Source organism: Salvelinus namaycush, chromosome 30 (genome assembly GCF_016432855.1).
Source record: "Salvelinus namaycush isolate Seneca chromosome 30, SaNama_1.0, whole genome shotgun sequence".
In the NCBI taxonomy this organism is placed as follows: Eukaryota; Metazoa; Chordata; class Actinopteri; order Salmoniformes; family Salmonidae; genus Salvelinus; species Salvelinus namaycush.
Window position 1 is genome coordinate 14483094 of NC_052336.1, and position 19538 is coordinate 14502631.

The 19538-nt window shown below is 44.7% G+C and overlaps 1 protein-coding gene across 1 annotated transcript in view; it reads right to left on the minus strand.

Moving 5' to 3' along the window:
* The window catches only part of LOC120024882 (cingulin-like protein 1), a 43479-nt gene extending 24401 nt beyond the window's left edge, over nucleotides 1-19078 (minus strand). Inside the window, exons 1-8 of the mRNA XM_038969223.1 lie at nucleotides 18945-19078; nucleotides 13964-15677; nucleotides 13737-13831; nucleotides 11672-11768; nucleotides 11012-11110; nucleotides 10206-10354; nucleotides 9099-9237; nucleotides 8582-8794 (exon numbers count right to left, since the gene is read on the minus strand). Coding sequence (XP_038825151.1) covers nucleotides 8582-8794; nucleotides 9099-9237; nucleotides 10206-10354; nucleotides 11012-11110; nucleotides 11672-11768; nucleotides 13737-13831; nucleotides 13964-15628 — 2457 coding nt within the window. The 5' untranslated portion in view covers nucleotides 15629-15677; nucleotides 18945-19078. The remainder of the gene's footprint in view (nucleotides 1-8581; nucleotides 8795-9098; nucleotides 9238-10205; nucleotides 10355-11011; nucleotides 11111-11671; nucleotides 11769-13736; nucleotides 13832-13963; nucleotides 15678-18944) is intronic.
* Between the last annotated feature and the right edge of the window lie 460 nt (nucleotides 19079-19538).

Here is a 19538-nt window from a genome sequence, read left to right on the forward strand (position 1 = left end):
TAAATAGCAGACAGCTAATGACATGAAACTACTTCAATTACAAGACCTGTGATTATCAGTCATAGGTTTAGTTAGATACAGATGTCTTACTAAATGGGTGTCCTAAAAGGAAGCTATCTGACTTAGCGCTTGGGAATGTGTTTGAATCCCCTCATCTGTCATTAGAACCACTGTACTATGGTCCCTTAGTGACTCATTATCTGTCCACAGAGCTGAAAGAGTCCAAAGTCCGACCACCTCGCCCCCTCACTCATCCCCTCACCACTGGGTGAGTTGGAGGACCCTCATTGGTCACTGAGGCTTGGTGTTCCAGTGTTTGAGCGGAGGGTGGGAGGCGAGGGGTTAAAGTCACCCAGTGGAGGGGAGAGCAGAGAAGACAGATCATTAACCACCCCACCTCCAGGACCCACTGAGGCCTGTTGGGCCTGTTCCCCTCCCCGACACCCTTATCCCTGCATGGGTCAGCTGGGGCACAAGTACACAGACAGACTGACTGACTGATATGCAGGTGTCACTGGAATTACCTACATCCCAGACCAGGATATTCTCACACAAAAAACGTGCTTAAAATGTGTAAATGAAGGTGGTGTTCTCTTTCAAAACATTGGGCATATCCAAACATCTTTCACCTGTCTAGGACTGTACAGAATCCAAGGACAGCAGGGGGTAGAAGCTTGTGAAAAACCTCACTGTTTTACAGGTCACTTCGCCTACTTAGCTAGAATATGTGAAGATTGTGGTATCATCTCTGTATTCAAACTAATCAACTGGGGCTGTGGGTAGAGGTCAGGTTGAGGGGGAGGGGAACATACAGAAAATGTAGACTCATTGAGTTCTCAGTTTTTTTCTCATACAAACATCCCCTCACCCCCTCTTTCACTGTCCCATTTCCCATCCTGGGTTCTTTGAGAGTCCAGTCTGGGCACTACCACCCAGAGGGCGTAGGGGAGAAAGAGCCACGGGTGGTGAAAATTCACAGGGTGCCCTGGTGATCATTGTTCCTTGTGTTTGCCATTTTTTACTCGCTCAGACTTTTACAAAGCCTCAAAATTAACAATTGGAGAGTTTAATTTCAAGGGCTCTCTTGTGTACTCTTAAACTGTGTGTCTATAGTCAGGCATTAACTACCATTGTGCGGCCAGTAAAAAGAGTGGCACTAACAATGCAGTGAAGTATGCATGGCCCAGTGTGTGAGCTCGGAGCTTTTACAGGGTGTTCTCAGGTTGCTGGGAACACACACAAACCCCTGCTGAATCTGCTTTGGAGCCCAGGGAACAAACAATGGAATTTGCTGATATTCCTGCACCAATTACAGTCCACAAGAAACCTGCCAGGGTAATCCCACATCCAGCAGAGCCCCACTCTATTCACATTTATAGGCACATACATATCCCTTTTTAAAATGACAAGAGAGTTAATCCATTCTAAATCCACTGTCAAGAGTCAGTGTGCAGCAGGTAGGACGGAGTCAGGCGCAGGACACAGAACTGAGTAACAACGTACTTTACTCAGGAAATCACAAAAAAATACCATACAGGGAAAAATATTCCAGCTCGACACAACAGAGCTACTACTTAACAAAGAACAAACACGCACAAAACCATGTGGGAACCAGAGGGTTAAATAGGGAATAAATTATAACGTAATGGAAACCAGGTGTGTACAATCAAGACAAAACAAATGGAAAAAGAAACGTAGATCGGTGGCGGCTAGAAAGCCGGTGACGTCGACGGCCGAACGCCGCCCGAACAAGGAGAGGCACCAACTTCGGCGGAAGTCGTGACATCCACAACGCATCAAAAAAGTATAATCTGACTTTTAACTGAATCAAAATGTTAATCTTTCAACAAATCCTGAAAATAAAGATTGTGGTGTACTCATGCCCTTGTCAGTGAGTAGCATACCCTCTGATTGGTTGTCACAGACAAACTGGTGTCATCTATACTACAGAGATTAATGTAAAAGTCCTGACACACCCCTAAACACATTTTATGTGTTTACTATCACATGCATTCACAACAGTGAACACAACCTTTTATATGAGTGCACTGTTGTGGGCATGAAGCATTCACAAGGTTTTAGAAATAATACCTATTTCAGACAGTAACACTCACAGTGTAAGATTACAGTATATCAAAAATATGTAACTATAGTGGAGCACAGTGTTCTGCTCCCTCTGCTCTACCATGGCCTTGGGAAAGGTACAAAGCAACACTTCTTTGATTGAGCTGACACATTGTCAAGTTGCTATAATGTCCCAGCAGCATCCCTGACAGAAAGGCTTTAGTTAGGAGCTGAAGGGCAGAGTGTTCCCCCTACCTAACCCAGGACCTAGGTCAGGATGCAGAGAAACACAGGATATCTCTCTACCCCAGCTGCAACAACACACTGGTGGTGACATCGTTCAAACAGACACATACTGGCCACAACCACAAGTGAATAAAATCAACGCTCAACACCACAACCTTTATAATTGTTTACTTCAGTCTACCTTAGAGGGTACTGTGAGCCAACATTGATGCGGCCTCAGTTTTATGGTCCTGTTTTCAAATGACTTCCATTCATGTGCTCTCCCTGAGGGAAAAGTAAATATGGGATAAGAGGGGAAGTCGAGATAGGCAATCGGGACTAAATAGAAGCACAAAGATGACCAAGGTCCTTCCAGGAACGGGTCATATCCTGTGTGATATCAAGTTAACGGTATTCAACACCATGTATTCTGTCTTCAAGGAAAATGAATAGCATCACAGGTCACTCAAGCTTTTCTCCGGCAATGAATAAGCCTTAGTTTGTTTCACCAGCAAGAAGGTATGCATTACAATAGAGATGCTCTCCAACAAAAGGTACATAGACTAGTGTCTGCCTAGTAAAGACAGGTTTGTGATGGCTTGGGAGAAAAGCTTGCAGTGGAAATTAAAACTTGCTGCTTGAGGAGCACTGGCATCTCTCCAGTCACCATAAGATGCCAGCAATCAAATCTTGTCTTGTCCTTCGGGACATGGAAACAGAAACCTTTTTAAATGGAGTCTCTATTGCCGGGCCAAATGATAGGATTTCAGGGGGGTTTGGCTTTAATAGAGAATTAGATAGGCCAGTGCAGTGAGAAGGCAGTCACAGTAGAGCTTTGAGGGACACTGGCCCTTTGTGTCAAAAAAATGGAACCAGAGAATTAACATTTACTGTCACAAAACGCCAAGCCTCCCCAGAATGTGGCATTATTACTGTTTAACACTTCGCCAGAAGGCCAGTGGCTTCAAAAGAAGGGAGTGGGATGACACAATGTCAAAATTCCACACACAGTACTCTATTCTGATCTTAAATGGTTGATATGAGGCCAACCCGGAGTGATTATAATATCAAAAGACCCTTCAGAAAGTCATTATATTAGGACAAAACACTGACATTGAGCATAGTACTTATTTTAACTCTTGGACGAAAGCCAGACCTTGGGGAATCATGCTGCCTGGTCGGGCTGGAGGAAAATCACAGGCAAATGACTGGGCTTTGAATGTCAGAGCGGAGGTCAGATCCTGCTGGAGGGAGAGTGACCAGTGCCACTTGCAACCTGAGCAGACTACGCCACAGGAGAGTAAGTCCATGCTAAATACTTTGCCTGTACTTGCCAGTACTCCCTACTCTGTTGGATGTTGAAAAGCAATGTACCAACACAAAACAACCTATTGAGTGGAGAAACCACATATTTCCTAAGTCTTGGTGTGAGCGAGTTAGCTTTCTACCTCTGGTCTTAAAGCTGCGGTACATCACAGTCTTGAGCACACTGACCCTCTACTCCACACTCCTGGGGGTATTAGTTGGAATCCCCAAAGCCTTGCATGCATTTTGGCAAAGTAGGCTCCCTCCCCACCAGCTCAGCTCTGCAAGGCAGTGACGCAGCAGAGGAACAATAGGCCCATGAATTCAGGCTACAGCCTCCTTTCACACAGGCACGACCCTCACATGACAGAGGAACCACTTCTCTCACTACAAACACAAACAACCAGCTCTGTGCAAGGAGATGCAACCAAAATGGGTGTGCATCCAATGAGCCAGTGAAAAACTATTTATGGGCAGAACATTACAGGTAGCAGGATATCACAGTTCATCTAAACAATTCTGAGAAGCCGTCCTAACTCCCAAGTCTTTTTGAAGGCAAATTCTTCAAACAGGGAAGAACATGAGAGCAAACAGATGGACACAAAAAGTGCTGAACTTTGGCTGTGACACCCATTCCTCTCTTTTGCTGGTAGATTTCAAGAGAAATCCCTTCCCTCTATCAATCCCTATATTTCTCCCTCCCTTGATCCCTCCCTCCCTTCCCAGTAAATCCTCACCTTCCAGCAGTGCCGGGAAGGGAACACAGCAGATCGCTATCATCAACTGAGGAAACACACTGCCTCCTGTGGGACTCTTTACCTTCAAACAGCCCTGAGGAGGTGCTCACCAGGCCACATGGCTTCAATGATTACACACAAAAAGAAGTCAGTCACAGAGAAAATAGAGACAGGCAGGAATCACTCAAGTGGAGGGCTAGAAGCTGGGGGATGGAGCTGCCAGTGTGTCAGGGGATGTATGAGAGGGCTATAAGGGCTGAGGCTTGGGACTGTGGATAATTCATTTAGGAATGACTGTATGGGTAGGGTGGAGGGAGGTAGAGGATCAAGGCTGAGGGATGAGAGTGGGCTGGAGCTGGGAATGGGGTTTGAGCCTGGAAATGGGACTAGGGCTGGTACTAGAGGCTGGGGTTGGGACTACGGGTTGGGGCTGTCTGGGGTCTGGGGTTGTGGCCCTCAGAGAGCGTTGAGAATCAGGAATGTCCCTGAGAGGGGGTATAACAGCAGCCACCTGAAGAGCCATGGTCACGTCCCACCCTTCCCGACCCCACCCACTGGTCAGAGCTGGAGCACTGTAACAGAATCTGCAGGAGGGGGGGTCTGCTGGGTGCACATTCTCTAACCAGCCAGAAACATTTTCTGACACACCCTTCTCGCTGCTCACTGTACCTTATCAGTTCACATTTTTCACATTCCCTCAAGTCTCACTGTTGTGAAAAACCTGACTTCCACAGAACTGATCTACAATAAGTAACTTACAGTAAGGCTACAGTCTGATTATAAATTCTCTATGAATACTGTTGTTTGACCTCTATAGGTTCTACCTCTATAGATTAACATCTAAAGAATGGACCATGCTACAACTCAATAAAAATACAATTGAACCTAAAATGTAATGACACAAAACAAACATATACATATTTTCAGGAGATGTCCACTCCATAACACATCTGACCCACTTCATTCAGCATATCCCAACCATATCTCAAACCCCTGCTGCTATTATTGTGTGAAACAAACTCATCATTCATCTACTGAGGTCCACAATTACCCCTGCCCTTTCAATGGATGAACAGAGAGAGAGAGGAGGAACAATGAGGAAAAATGCACAACTCATGAACTACAGCTCATTAGATTAGTGACGGCTTGCCACTGCAATTAACGGGCAACGGGAACAATTTAGTGCCCCAGTTTCCAGCATTATTCTCTGCATGGGGCAGCCCTATCAATGCACATTTCATGGCCGAAGGAGAGAGGAGCAGCGTTTCGATGGGAGACAGGACAGATGAATGCCAGACCGTGCACACTTTATACTAAGCAATTCAGCAGGCTGTGCGGTCGCTCACTCACATGCAGAAATGTTTATTACTTTCAATCCTGCCAATGCCTGGTGGATAAAAGTACAGTAGACTGAAACTGCCATAAATAGTTTTTGTGTGTGACAACCTAACAATGGATTGGTATTTGAAGGGAAAGGCCCAAATTACTGAAGATAAACCCAAACTGATAGCAGCCAAACTGTCTGAATACTGAGTAACAATAAGGTCAGACATCTTGTCACTTGTTTATAAAGCACTGGTGGTGAATTCTTGATGACAAACTCTTCCCCTCAAGCAAGAACAACAAGGGGCTGGCTGCTGTGTCGACCCCCACCACAGCAGGAGGAAGCTGGGGACAAGGAGAGGACTTCCAGGCCCTGACACAAACAGGAAGCATGTGAGCCAGGCAACACCTAGTCAACACAATGCTCCTCTAGCCTTGTCAGTGTGGTTCTCTTATGCCTCTCTCCTCCATTAGCCCTATTTATGCTCTTACCTCACTGTTCTCTCTACCACTTCCTTACCCTGTCTTCTCTTTACTAATCCATTTCCCTCTCCCCATCCCCTCTCCCAAGTCTTTAAAAGGCTTTGTTTGGTCATATTTTTCTTCCTGTTGAGCCACCCAGTAAAATCTGTTTACAGCAAAACCACACCTCAACATCATGAAATACATCCTAAAGCTTCTTAATGACACTATATGTCATCTAGGGTAAACAGAGTCCAATAAGTTCCCATGAAAAGTGATGACAAGTTAGTTTAACTGTCAGATAGCTGAGTCTTTTTTTATCTTGGTTGGTTCAGCTGAACTACAGAGAAGGGAGTGTTTTGCCCAGCACAGTTTAACCGTTTTCAGACTTGTTTTTCAGCCTTCAGCTGGGGTTGTTATTACAGTGTGTGCGGTGAAATGCAGTTAGGCAAGTGCAAGAAGAGAGAGGAGTAGAGCAGTTCATGTATAGAACTATGACATTCTCTAACACTGGCACCATGCAGTCAATGATTCACTAACCCCTAGAGGACTTTCCAGACATTCATTCAAGTATGCATACTGTATGTAACATTTTAATCTCAATAAACACAAAGGCCTGATTTCCTTATAATAACACATAATGAGGGTTTCATTTCCTCAATAAATAAACAATGGAACACTAAAGTTATACAAATTCAATGGCCTTTGGATAGCATTCATTATTTACTTGTTCCAAACAAATGAAATATCTTAACAGCTGGTAGACAATGATGGGGGCGTAATCTTATTTTTCAAATTCCAATACACAGCAGTCATAACAAAAACAACTTAAAGCATTTTTTTGTTTGAGGTAAGACGGTCCTATTGTGTTAGTTACTAAAATTAAGCTTAATTTTGAGGCACAACTTTGAAGCTGGTCGAAATTTCCTGGTCATTTCACTTCAAAGCTATCGAATATCTACTGATGCTGAACATATGGCAACAAAAACCTTCCCAAACAAACCTTCTAAACAAACACTTTACTACCCAAAGTACACGTGATGCCATACTCAAGGGTTTGCCCAAATCTCCCATTAACATCAATACACCCAGAAAACAGGTGACGTCCTGGGGACATTTGGCGACGTGCCCATTAAATCCCGAAAGGGTTTCGACACAACGTTATCCCACTGACGTTCTAAGAACTTTCTAAAAACGTTGCGTGATGTACTCAAGGGAACGTTCTCTGGGGGACCTTTTCCGGGGATGTTTTTAGGATGTTCTTGGGATGTTATGTCATGGTCCTCTGGAGGTTTTGTCTAGTTCCTGGTTAGTAACGGGGCCTTCCCGAGGACGTTTTTGGGCATTCTTGTGATATTGTGTCATGGTCCCATGAAGGTTCTTGGGACATTGTGTCATGGTCTCCTGGAGAGTTTTGTCACGTGTCCCACGTGTCCCAAACCATTATAAGTAAAGTAATGAAATGATATGGGGGTTTTAAGGTAAGTGGTACGCTGTTCAGCTAATAGTGTACAAATCTTTAATGAATGAAAATATGATCACATTTGACACGATCACTTTTTAAAATGACCCCAAATGGAAATTGAACTCTGAATTTGGGTATGCTGATCTTTCTGCTGCGCCACAAAGTCTGTAGAATTTAAAAGTCCCTGACACCTTCATTACCTATAATACATCTCTGCACTTAGCGAAAGAGTGCCATCTACACTGCTCTTTTAGTTATCAGTTCCTCTGACTATTCTCTCATTGATTTAATTTACTTATTATTTCAGCAATTTGGGTTTTCATTATAGTTTGGGTTTTCATTATATTTGTCTAATATTGGTGGGGCATATTATTCTGTTTTAATGTTACTCCTGAATCACTATGTATTTTTAATGGAGCTGAGATTTACTTTGAAGTGCAAAGTGTAGGAATAGGCCTGCTACAGGTGAAATCAGTTACTGATACAAACATGGTGGCGTAGCAGGAAGATTGGAATTCCATGAACTAAGATGTTCCAGGTGAGGACATGTTAAGCAATAATCACTGTATGAATAAACATACACAATGTAATCATGTATGTTAAATATGTAACACTGTTTGTGGTGTGGGTATCCCTAGCATTGCCAAAAGACAAAGACACGCACCCCCCCCCCCAAAAAAAAAGACAAAGAGCTGTGACTAGAACAGTGGTCCACCAATCAGGGCCTTGATGGGCTTGGCAACAGAGGTGATGTATAATGAAAGTAGGGTGCGTGTGCCCTGGTTAAAATGTTTTTTTTTGGTGGGGGAGAACTTTTCTTTGCAACCATCAGGTGGCGTCCCGGGACAAACCGGGAACTAGACAAAACCTCCATGGGACCATGACACAACGTCCAAAGAACGACCTAAAAACGTCCTCAGGGACGTCCCCGTATCAACCAGGAACTAGACAAAGCCTCCAAGGGACCATGACACAAGGGACCAAGAATGTCCTAGGTTACCTGTTTGGCCTTCTCCACAGACGTCTGCAGCTTGCGGATCTCCTTCTCATACTGCTCCCTCAGTTTATCCACCTCCTGGTCGTGTGTGGCAACCTCCTCCTTCAGTGCTCCCTTCAGGGCAGTCAACTCCCTCTCCCTCCTCCTCAGCACCTCCTCCTGCTCCTCCTTGGCCAGCAGCACCTCCTGTAAGTCCAGCTTCATTTGCATCAGCTCCTATATAGGAGGAGAGGAGGAAGTGGTGACAGTGTCTCGCTAAAATCTCACCCTGAGATTAACTGCTACCTCAACAGGTGACGTGCACAGAAATCTCCAGCACTGCCATTATTGCCTGAGTAATTATGCTTCAGCAAATGTGCCAGAAAGAATAACATGTTTACACATTACCAACACTGGCACTACAATGGTATTGACATGGTGGTTATTATGGGACTGCAAAGCCCTTTCCATGCAGGCCGCTAAGCTCCTCTATGTCAACGCTCTCTCCTCTGAGAGTTGTGGGACCTGGCCTGTGTTTTACCTCCATCATGGCATCCTTCTCTCCGTCTGTCACCACCGTCTTGGCGCCATCCAGCTCGTCGTGCATCTCTGACAGCTGGTCCTGCAGGTCCCTGATCTCCGTCTGGTACTGCTCCCTCTCCATCTTCACCTGGAACAGCCTGCCAGACCGCACAGAGCAGCATACAGTCACAACACACACACCATCACCTGAACACCTGCACCCTGCTTCACACAATGGAACGATACCACCTGCGCTCTGTCAGAAACGCCTGTTCTCCAGGCTAACAGGAGCTATGATGAGCACCTGGGCACTGATCTACCAATCACATCACAGTCACACCACCTGCCTACTTCAACACAGAGAGGGTTTGTTTAGTAACAGGGGGTCATGCACGCAGATGTAGAGTAAGTAGACTGAACACTACTTATTCGCCAGCTCAGTGTACTTATTCCCACATACTGACATGAACCTTTTTCAAAATAGAGAATCCATTCTTGAAAAATTGAATCAATTATACAATGAATGAGAGTAGTTGAGTGATTCTTTCTAAATAAGGCGGGCCCCTCTCTGTCTCTGTCTCTTATTTCTATGGAGTCCATGACATAGACGTCTCTATGTCATTAGATTACAGGGGAGTCTGGCTCCACAGGGCCTCCACTGTCAGCTGCCATCCGCCAGGACGGCCAGTCTCTATTGTGATTGTCCATGATCAGGATCAACAAATCCATCCCCAGGTTTAACAGACTAGTCCAACATCAACAGACATTTAACAACAGACATCTACTTTGTAGGGCTTTGGTGGGACTCTGCAGTGTACATTAACACAAAATGTCAGAGGGGAAGGAGAACTATAGGGGGCCAGTATTTTCAGACAAAGACAGAAACTCAATGGCCGAAAAGAGATTGCAAGCCCAAGGAACACATTATAATCATCCTGTGACTACAGAAAACAACCTACAACTTTCTCCTCCACAAAAAAAAGAGACATAGATAAACAACTTTCCCCCGATAAGAGTCTCAAATCTGAGGATTATCCCCATTGTGCTGGTTTCTTAAGCCGGGCTTTGTCGACCTGTCACTCCTTGCCTCACAGTGTATGCCCTGGCCTGGTGGTCAGTCACTTACTCCTCCAGTGTGGTGCGGAGCTCAGCCTCTGTTTTGGCCAGTTTGTCCCTCAGTCGGGAGCATTCCTCCTGGCTCCTTTCCAGCTCCGTCTGCAGGTCCTTCACCTCCGCTCCGGCTTTTTCATGTGCCTCAGTCAGACCCATCTGCTTCTTTAACACGCAAGGACACACGCACACACACACTTTAATAAAACACCATTCCTCTCACCACACCAAATAAATATGAAATGCATGACATTCATAGTATAGTATCTGAATTACAGTTTTGACAGTATCTAACCAACAAACTCAGTGGCTGTGATGTCTACTGGTCCGCTTAAGTTAGGTATTAGCACCAATAGGATTATTGTGTCTTAAGAGGCGGGAGCCAGGGATTCTCATGTCCTGCACAGACATCCAAGATAGCAGCTAGGTTCAACATGTCTGACATGGTGTCACGGCCGTCGAAAGAACTGGACCAAAGCGCAGCGTGGTGAGCGTACATATTACTTTTTATTAGAATGACGCCGACAAAACAATAAACAATACAAAAACGACCGTGAAGCTTAAGGGCAATAGTGCCAGAAACAAAGACAACTTCCCACACCGAAAGGAGGGAAAAGGGCTACCTAAATATGGTTCCCAATCAGAGACAACGATAGACAGCTGTCCCTGATTGAGAACCATACCTGGCCAAAACAAAGAAATACAAAAACATAGAAAATAGAACATAGAATGCCCACCCAAATCACACTCTGACCAAACCCAAAATAGAGACATAAAATTCTCTCTAAGGTCAGGGCGTGACACATGGCATCATAGTATTACCTTGGTTTGCTCCTCCAGCTGCTTTTTCAGTTCAACAACTTCCTTCTCCAGTGCTACCCTCTGTTCCTGGGCTTTGGCTTGGGTAGCCATGTCAGGAGACTGGGAGGGGGAACAGAGACAGGAGTTATATTTGAATCCATTTACCTTTTCAAAACCACTCACAATATATTTGCATGATAGCATTACTCTAAGATGTCTTATTTTCGTAAAATACAAAAACATGTGTTTTGCTTTGGGTCATGGCAGATCTCAGTGAACAAAAGGAAGGGTGGTGACTAGTTTCTCCCCATAACGCACAGGTTTATACATGGCGGTAAGTGGAGGCTGGGGGGAGGAGCTACTGGCTCATTGTATTGGCTGGAATGGAATATATGGAACGGAGTCAAACCTGTGGTTTCCATATGTATGATGTGTTTGATACTGTTCCATTTATTCCATTCCAGACATTACAATGAGCGCGTCCTCCTATAGCTCCTCCCACCAGCCTCCACTGATGGAGGTGGTAACGACAGTGGCTGTTGTCAATGCTAGGTAAACACAGCCTGGTGCGTTGTATGCTGCTCACCAAGTGAAAGCTTCTGGCCTAAGGCTAAGATAAGAGGCTCACAGATTTAGCTGTTTGTTGAGTTAAATTACAACAACTCCACAACAATGCCTCACTTTGTTGTCGCTCCCCGCTGCCCGCGACTTTAATGTCTGGATCTTCTCAAACACCAGGTTGACCTTCCTCTTGGTGGTGTCCTCGTTATCAGTGCTCCTGCGGGGACACACACACACGCACACACACAGTCAGAACACAGGTGCACTCCCACACTCGGCTGATCTGAGGGTAAAGAGGGGTCTCTGTGTGTGGTAGGTGGATCAGATTAGGGTCTAATCCCAGACTGTTCTGGTTCCTGCTCTGCCGGGAGACAACTGCTTTGATGTGTCACCTCGCAACCCGATCAACCTCATTATGGCCATCCATTAGGAGGCACATGCAGGGGAATCCCTGGCCCTGCTATAGAACCTGGCTGTATGCAGGGTGCACCCTCTCTCTTCCTAGATCGGCCACAACCCGGGGAAAGGTTCTAAGGTTCCATTCCATTCCACTACCTCACAGGGGAGTTCTAGCCCCCCTCCTTCATGTTTTATAACTTCAGCTGGTGAATGTTTGTCCTTTCTTTGATGACTCAGTGTCAGAACACCACTTCCATCTGTGTTCCTTTCCATTGACTTCTGACCCTTGACCTGTGACCTGACACACCCAAAGCAGTTTCCTGAACTCACTGGGCATCGAAAAAGCCTGGAGCACACATGGAATGTAGACACTGAGGAACTGAGGCACTTTAGAAGTTTAGGATTTAAAATGCAAAACTTCTAAAACCATGGACACAAATGTACAGTCCAACCATGATACAATGCTCTGTGAGAGACACAGAACTTGACCTGGGATTGGATAGGAACTCTAAGATCCAACTTTACTGGTGCTGTGATTGAAATGTTATCCTATTGGATATATGCACAGGACTTTCAGACTTGGCTTCTTGATGAACATACTTGGTTTAAGCTTTGTAACCCCCCCCCCCCCCCCCCCCCCACCCCAAAGCCTCTTAACCTAGTCTAGCTATAAAACTTTCAGAGAGTGAAACCAAACTTTAGCTGGTGTACCTTGGTACTGAACAACAACGAAACTGTCTAGCACCTCATATTACTATTTAATAATATAAACCATCATGTATCACCCTTACCAGTTCATCTATCTTAAACCATGAAGTACACCATAGAGATACTAATCTGATAGGGTATCTATGTGAGATGCTTCCCACTGATAACTCCTCCATTTCCCCCTACTGTAAGTGATGGGATTTACAGTGTCGGGTGAAAGGAGAACATCAAGAATCAGGTGATAAGCAGAGCAGGGTTGATCCCCTACATTCCTCAGTAGAGAGGGAGAGAGAGACAGGGAGAAATAGAACTGGGAAGAGGAACGAACACCACTAAGCAGCTGCATCGACCACAGCTTAGATATGGAGGTGGAGACTGAATGGGAGTATAAATTCCTTCACTTTTATCACAAACAGTCAGACTCAGATAAAAAACGTTTAAGTGCTCCCATGGGGCTTTTTTCTTCAAATGGTGCATTACTTAAAAATGCACTATGTAGAAATTGTTCCTCTATTTCCTGTTTGCAAAATGTTTAATAGTTTGCTTAATTTCAGTTTATGTGGCAAAAGAAGCAAGTATACTGTATAGAATCAATGTACTATCTATCTTGTTCATAACCAAAAATATTGTACTTTCAGATGTTTGAAGCTGGTGTACAAAACCGAAAGTAAAAAAGGCAAAAACAAAACTTAAGAATGGGAAGCATAGAAATAGCTCACATAGAACAGACCTACCACTGCTTAGACTTGCTTTTAATGAGAATGACAGCGCTATAACACATATTTCTATGTGAATTTCTATGTAAATTTGGGTAGCCCAAAAAGTTACATATTGCAGCTTTAAGAGTGTAACTTGGCACATGTTATGTTTAAACTGTGCAGTTTACTGCCCACTGCATAGTGAAAGTGATACTCATGGCATCATCATGTTGTCTACTAGTGTATTAATATATTACCAATTCATACAAAATATCTAACATGAATACCCTTTAGATTTAATGGACATTGCTGTAAAACTGGAAATTGTTGTGCAGTAAAAAGCGAACCAGGAACATTACATCAGTGAAGTAAAAACTCACCCATCCTTGAGGTAATTAAACAAAATCTGTTTTGCCGTCTCTTCATGTGTTTGTTGTGAAAGCTCCTGCTGACCTTTCAAAAGATCAGGTGTCACCTGGATGCAAGAGGAAATAAGCAGAGAGCCATCAGAGTTCTGACAGATAATTTCACATGCAGTTATGTAGTAATAGAGAATGATTTGTTAAACAACTAACCTAACTGTAATCATAAATAATGTATTGTTTACCTGCACATCCAACTCTGCACTAGGCTTCTTGCCAAAGTTAGAGGAAGGCTTGGATAGTGAGGTTGTAGCCACACTTGTTAAAATCTTTGTGCTTGGTGAAGATTGACCATCCTCAGCATCTGTACTGTCCAGGGGTAACGTAGAGGAGTGATTTAGCACCACCTTATACCCCTGGATGGAGCCTGCTGCTTTAGAGGTCATGCTCTGAGGGGAGCCTGGAGCACTGCTACCACAGGCCGAAGCTTTGGCACTTGGCTTCCCCTCCACCGCTGTCACCCAGGAGTCTTTACTCCCAGACATCTTCTGCAGATACAGCTGTGAGGGGCGGAGGACGTGCTCCGTGGACCTCCCCTGGTTCTTGCTAAACTCATCCATGTATTCCGACTCTCCCCGGAGGCTAAAGGGAAGGGCGCTGTCCACACTCCTAGAGCGCTTCCTGTCCTCTGGATTGATCCTGTTCCTGCGGCCCGCCCTGCCCCGTCGCTGGTGACCACCATCCTTACCGTCAAACTTGTCGATGAGCTCGTCCACGCCGGGGATGGAGCCTGTGTCGATGTCTCGGCCCGTGCCGGGTTGGAAGGGAATGTAGCGTCGGTTCTGGTGGCGGTTGATGGTATCTGCGTACAGCGCCTCCAGCTGGTCGGTAGAGGAGGTAGAGGAGTGGCGGGAGCGGGACGAGGACTGCAGCACGGGGCCGCTGGAGTCAACTCTGCGCAGGGGGAGGATGTCTGGCTCATGGCGGCTGCGCTCCAGGCTAGAGTTGGCACTGTTAATGGAGCTGGCGGACTGGCAGGAAGCCTTGGTCTGCTCACTGGGAGGGCTGGACACAGCATAGGGCTGGGGTATGGGGACGCGTTGGGGCAGCTGGGACTGGGGTGGAGACTGAGACTGGGGAGGAGACTGGGGTTTGGATTGTGGCAGAGACTGGGGTTGGGGTTTGGACAGGTGCTGAGACTTGAGTTTGGACTGGGGCTGGGCCACCTGGATCTGAGGCTTAGACTGTGGCTGAGCCAGCTGGGCTTGAGGCTTGGATTGAGACTGGACTAGTTTGGTTTGAGGCTTAGAGGGGGCTGTCTGGGGCTGGGGCTTGGGCTGAGGCTGTGTTCTCTCCTGCAGGGCAGGACTCCTCCTATGACCCAGGCTGGATGACCTGGCATGGGCAACTACTGGGGAGGTGGATCTGGGAGAAGAGCCCTGGTAGGTGCTCCCAGTCTCCGCCAGAGACATCGGCCGGGAAGGCAGGCTATGGTTACCGTCCAGGTTCAAGGTGTTGTTCTCTGGGTCATAAGGCTTGAGGATCTCTGGGTGCCTCTGGAAGTTCAGCAGGGTGGATGCTGGCTTCTTCCCCTGCTCTGTGACTCCATTGTGAGAGCCCCCAAACTGCATCTGTTTCTGGGACCTGTACTCAACAAAGGGGCTGTCAGAAACAGCCTCCCTGCTTCCTTTGAAGTCATACTCATGGTAGTTGTCAATAAAGGATCCCTGTGTGTCATTGTAGCCGTTACTATTAGGATCTGTATAGGAGTTGGACCCACGGTCCTGGTTGTTCAGCACCACGTACGGGTGTCCATCAATCCCCTGGACCCTAATGCTGAGGCCATAGGAGCCAGCTCCATTGTGAGGCCTGGAAGAGCGGGCCGGCTGATTGACTCTGTACGACTCCATCAGGAATGCAGCAAGATAATAAATCCCTCTCACTGGATCAGGCCCACCTCTGCAAAAAATGGGCATAATCAGCAAATGTTTCACTGCTCCATGGCCTGCTAATGAGAGTTTAAAGCCTCACAATATTTGATTATGTCATCTGGTCTAATTTTCCTTTTTTCTGTACTTAATGGTCTCTGTGTCTAGAGAGTGGTTCCACAGAGAGCACCCTAACTGTTCAGCTCCACCACAGGTTGCCTAGCAGTTAAGAGCATTGGGCCAGTAACCGAAAGGTTGATGGTTTGAATCCTAAGCCGGCAAGGTGGAAAAATCTTCCATTCTGCCCTTGAGCAAGGCAGTTAACCCCCAAAAACAACAACAACTGCTCCCCGGGTGCCGATGATGCCGATTAAGGCAGCCCCCTGCACCTCTCTGATTCAGAAAGGTTGGGTTAAATGCGGTGCAATGCATTCAGTTGTGCTACTGACTTGGTACTCCCTTTTCCTGCCAATGAAGGAGTGAGGCACTGCACTGCCCTAAAATAACATAAGAGAGCCCAGTCTTTATCAACACACTGAACTTGAAAAACAGTGAGTCAACAATTCCTACACTCTTTTGAAGGGCAAATATGACCAGGTACTGTATACGAAAACATAACAAGCAGGTGACTAACTGGCATCTTAATCCGCTGTAATAGGCTGTTACTAACAGGCATAAGTGAATAATTATATACATGATGTGAATGAATATTTACTGCACATAAAGGTGTATTCAGGTCTAATGGCCTAACATTAAAAACTGGTATTACAGCATAGCGACAGACACCAACGATATGTCACACTACACCTGGAAATCCTATAACTATGCGTAGCCGTAGCCTAAATCAAATCAAATCAAATTTTGAGGTATGGGGACGGTATACAGTAACCTTCTTGAATGTCTTTGCTAGTGAATGTGTGTGTGTGGGTGTGTGTCTGTCTGTCTGTCTGTCTGTCTGTCTGTCTGTCTGTCTGTCTGTCTGTCTGTCTGTCTGTCTGTCTGTCTGTCTGTCTGTCTGTCTGTCTGTCTGTCTGTCAATCTATTGAACCAACCTCTGCCAATCCTTGTAAAATACACTGTGATTTGCAGTCCCTGTAGAGGGCCCTGGTTGGTGTAACAGTGTACCATGGGAGGAGCAGGGTAATAGACCTACAGCAGGGCCATTGTCATCAACCCCACTTAACACCACAGCATTAAGAGAGGCACTACACCACTGAAGACAGGAACCTGTGCTGATAGGTTCAACTGTTTCTACTATACTTGCCCAAAATATACACAAGTAACTGAATATTTAGACCACCTTGATACTATTGGGTATTCACATTATAACACACAGATAAAGTAGAGATCAAGTTCTTTGACTCAAGTATCTGAGTGTCTTCTGAGTAAAGACATATGTTTGTGAATTATCTGCCAGATTACAAGTAGTGTGTAGTCTGAAGCTGAGGACAGAGCATAGGGCCATTTGACCCTAAGAAACAGGTCTGTATCAGATAACAGGAAGGCCAGCAGAGACACACAGCATCACAGACATCAGTGGGCACCATGTGTTTGTATAGACAATGGGCTCTTATCAGAGACCTGTAGGCTCAGCTGATAATGTCCTATTCCACCCCCAAACAAACAAATGCATAGATGAATGTCATGAATGGCCTGGTGTTACAATAGCAGGACAAATTGTGATAGGGATGGGAGGGCTATGATGAGGAAACAAAGGTGACAGCAGATAATGTCACTTTGCACAGATGCACAGACATGCCCGCAAGGCCTTTGAGGAAATCTCAATAAATCACTCTTTCAAACTGAAAACGAGTGTTGTCTACTGCTCTACAGAACTGAACCAGCATGTTAATATCAGATGTGACAAGGAGAATAGAAGCGACGCAGCAGGCTCTTCCTGATTCTATTAATACTCAGAGGACAGAACCTCATACTTTCCAGCCATTGATTGGAAGGAAGAACAATGAGGCCAAGTTAGCCCCTTATCCAAAAGGAAAGGCACTGTGAAGTACAGAAAACAGCAGAAGACGACACAATAGCCTCTTTCACTCCAAGTATCACATGTATCCAACAACACAAGGGCTGTGAGGTGTGAGTGCAGCTCTTTTCCTCTCATTGTGTTACTCTCTGCAAGGGAGGAAACACTTGCTGAGCCAACTTCTCCCCCCTGCTCCTCTGCGATCCATAACTAGAGCACTACCCTCGCCACGGTCCCCCTACACCTCAGACCAAAGGTCAGTGCTGAGAGTGGGTTAGGATGTCAAGGCCCTGCCTTTGATCTTTCCAGGGAAACATTGAGAACAGAAAAAAGGAGAATAATCTACATGTGCAGTGCACTGACTGGTTCTCTACATCCTGGGGGTGTGTTGTTATCACAATACACCATTCAGGCCTGTAAAAGACAACTATAGGAGAGCACATTAGGACACTGCCTTGATTCCAGATTAAAAACTGAATACAAAAGAGTTACATTCATGGCAGATTTGATATTATTAATGTACTCATGACAGATTGAGTGTATTCATATTCCAGGGAGAGCTATTAAGTCTTAGAAATATTATGCAATTCATAATTCAAAATCCCTTAAACAGATTATTTATGGAAGAATATCAGTTACTTATAGCATGTTATGACATGTATATCCCATGCATTCATACCAAGTAAATAACAGAAAGTAATGGAATACCAGGAGAAAAGAGGCAGACATTTTATTCCAAGGAATTTGCTCTTGGGTAAATATAGCCATGCATGACTTTAATCATTTTTGCATACTGAATACATGAATGAATCTATTCATATTACAGAATGTGGTATATGATATTAGAGAATGTGTAACATGTTTGATTAAAAATCATTTTTGAATGCTGAATAGATTCATGTAGTTTACAACAATTCTTCAAATTCTAAATACATACTGAAAGTAATTTATACAAATAAATTGTATACAAACATATTCCTCTTTAATATCTATTGACTTAATAGAATTATTGTGTAAAAAATTGCTTTGCACTGATACTTTAATTGGAACAGGGCAAGATGAGCAAAATTTTCAAAAGTTTATACTGATGCTTTAGTTTAGGGTACAACAGGTGGTTTAACTTCTTATTTACATTAACATGAAATAACACGATTTTTTAATGTAGTTTTCTCTATGATTATTATTTTAAACAACTAAACAATTTATCTGCATTTGTGCTTAAAGCGGCAACTGCCCAGTCAGTAACCTAAAGTTCCCACGCTATGACGCATTCAATGACTACTGTAACAGAAAGTGCAAGAAGGGAAACTTGTCACTTACCAGCTGCGCTTTACGAACAATAATCGCGTATTAGTTGTTGCCAAACGTTTAAGTGGCATACTCCACGGAATTGTTCAAAATCTATTTGTTGCAGGTCATGTTTACTGAGTCAGTTCAGTTTAGAGACGCCTGAAGCTCTGCAATACCCCGCCCCCTGCTAAGAACTCTGTAAATCCGCCCATGTCAAGCCCTACTGCCAAACACTAAACCTCAAAACACTGACCTAGGAACAGATTGACAATGCCAACCTGAACACTCTCAAATTTTTGTCAATCAACCTGTTTGACAAAGTATCCCTTTATCAGTTTCGAAGATACTCTGTTGTGAGCCACAGTTGCAACAGTTTAGTAGGCCGTCATTGTAAATAATAATTTGTTCTTAACTGACTTGCCTAGTTAAATAAAATTTAAAAAATAAAAATAGTTAGGCCCTGCTAAAGTCCATCATGCTGATTTCAGTATGAATAGCCCATATTGATGTTGATTGCAATTTGTGAATTAAAATGTAAATGTATACTGTATGGAACACGTCATATGGCAGGGTCCATCGCGTACTATATCATCAACATTAATCATAAATGAAAATGTTGGTGAG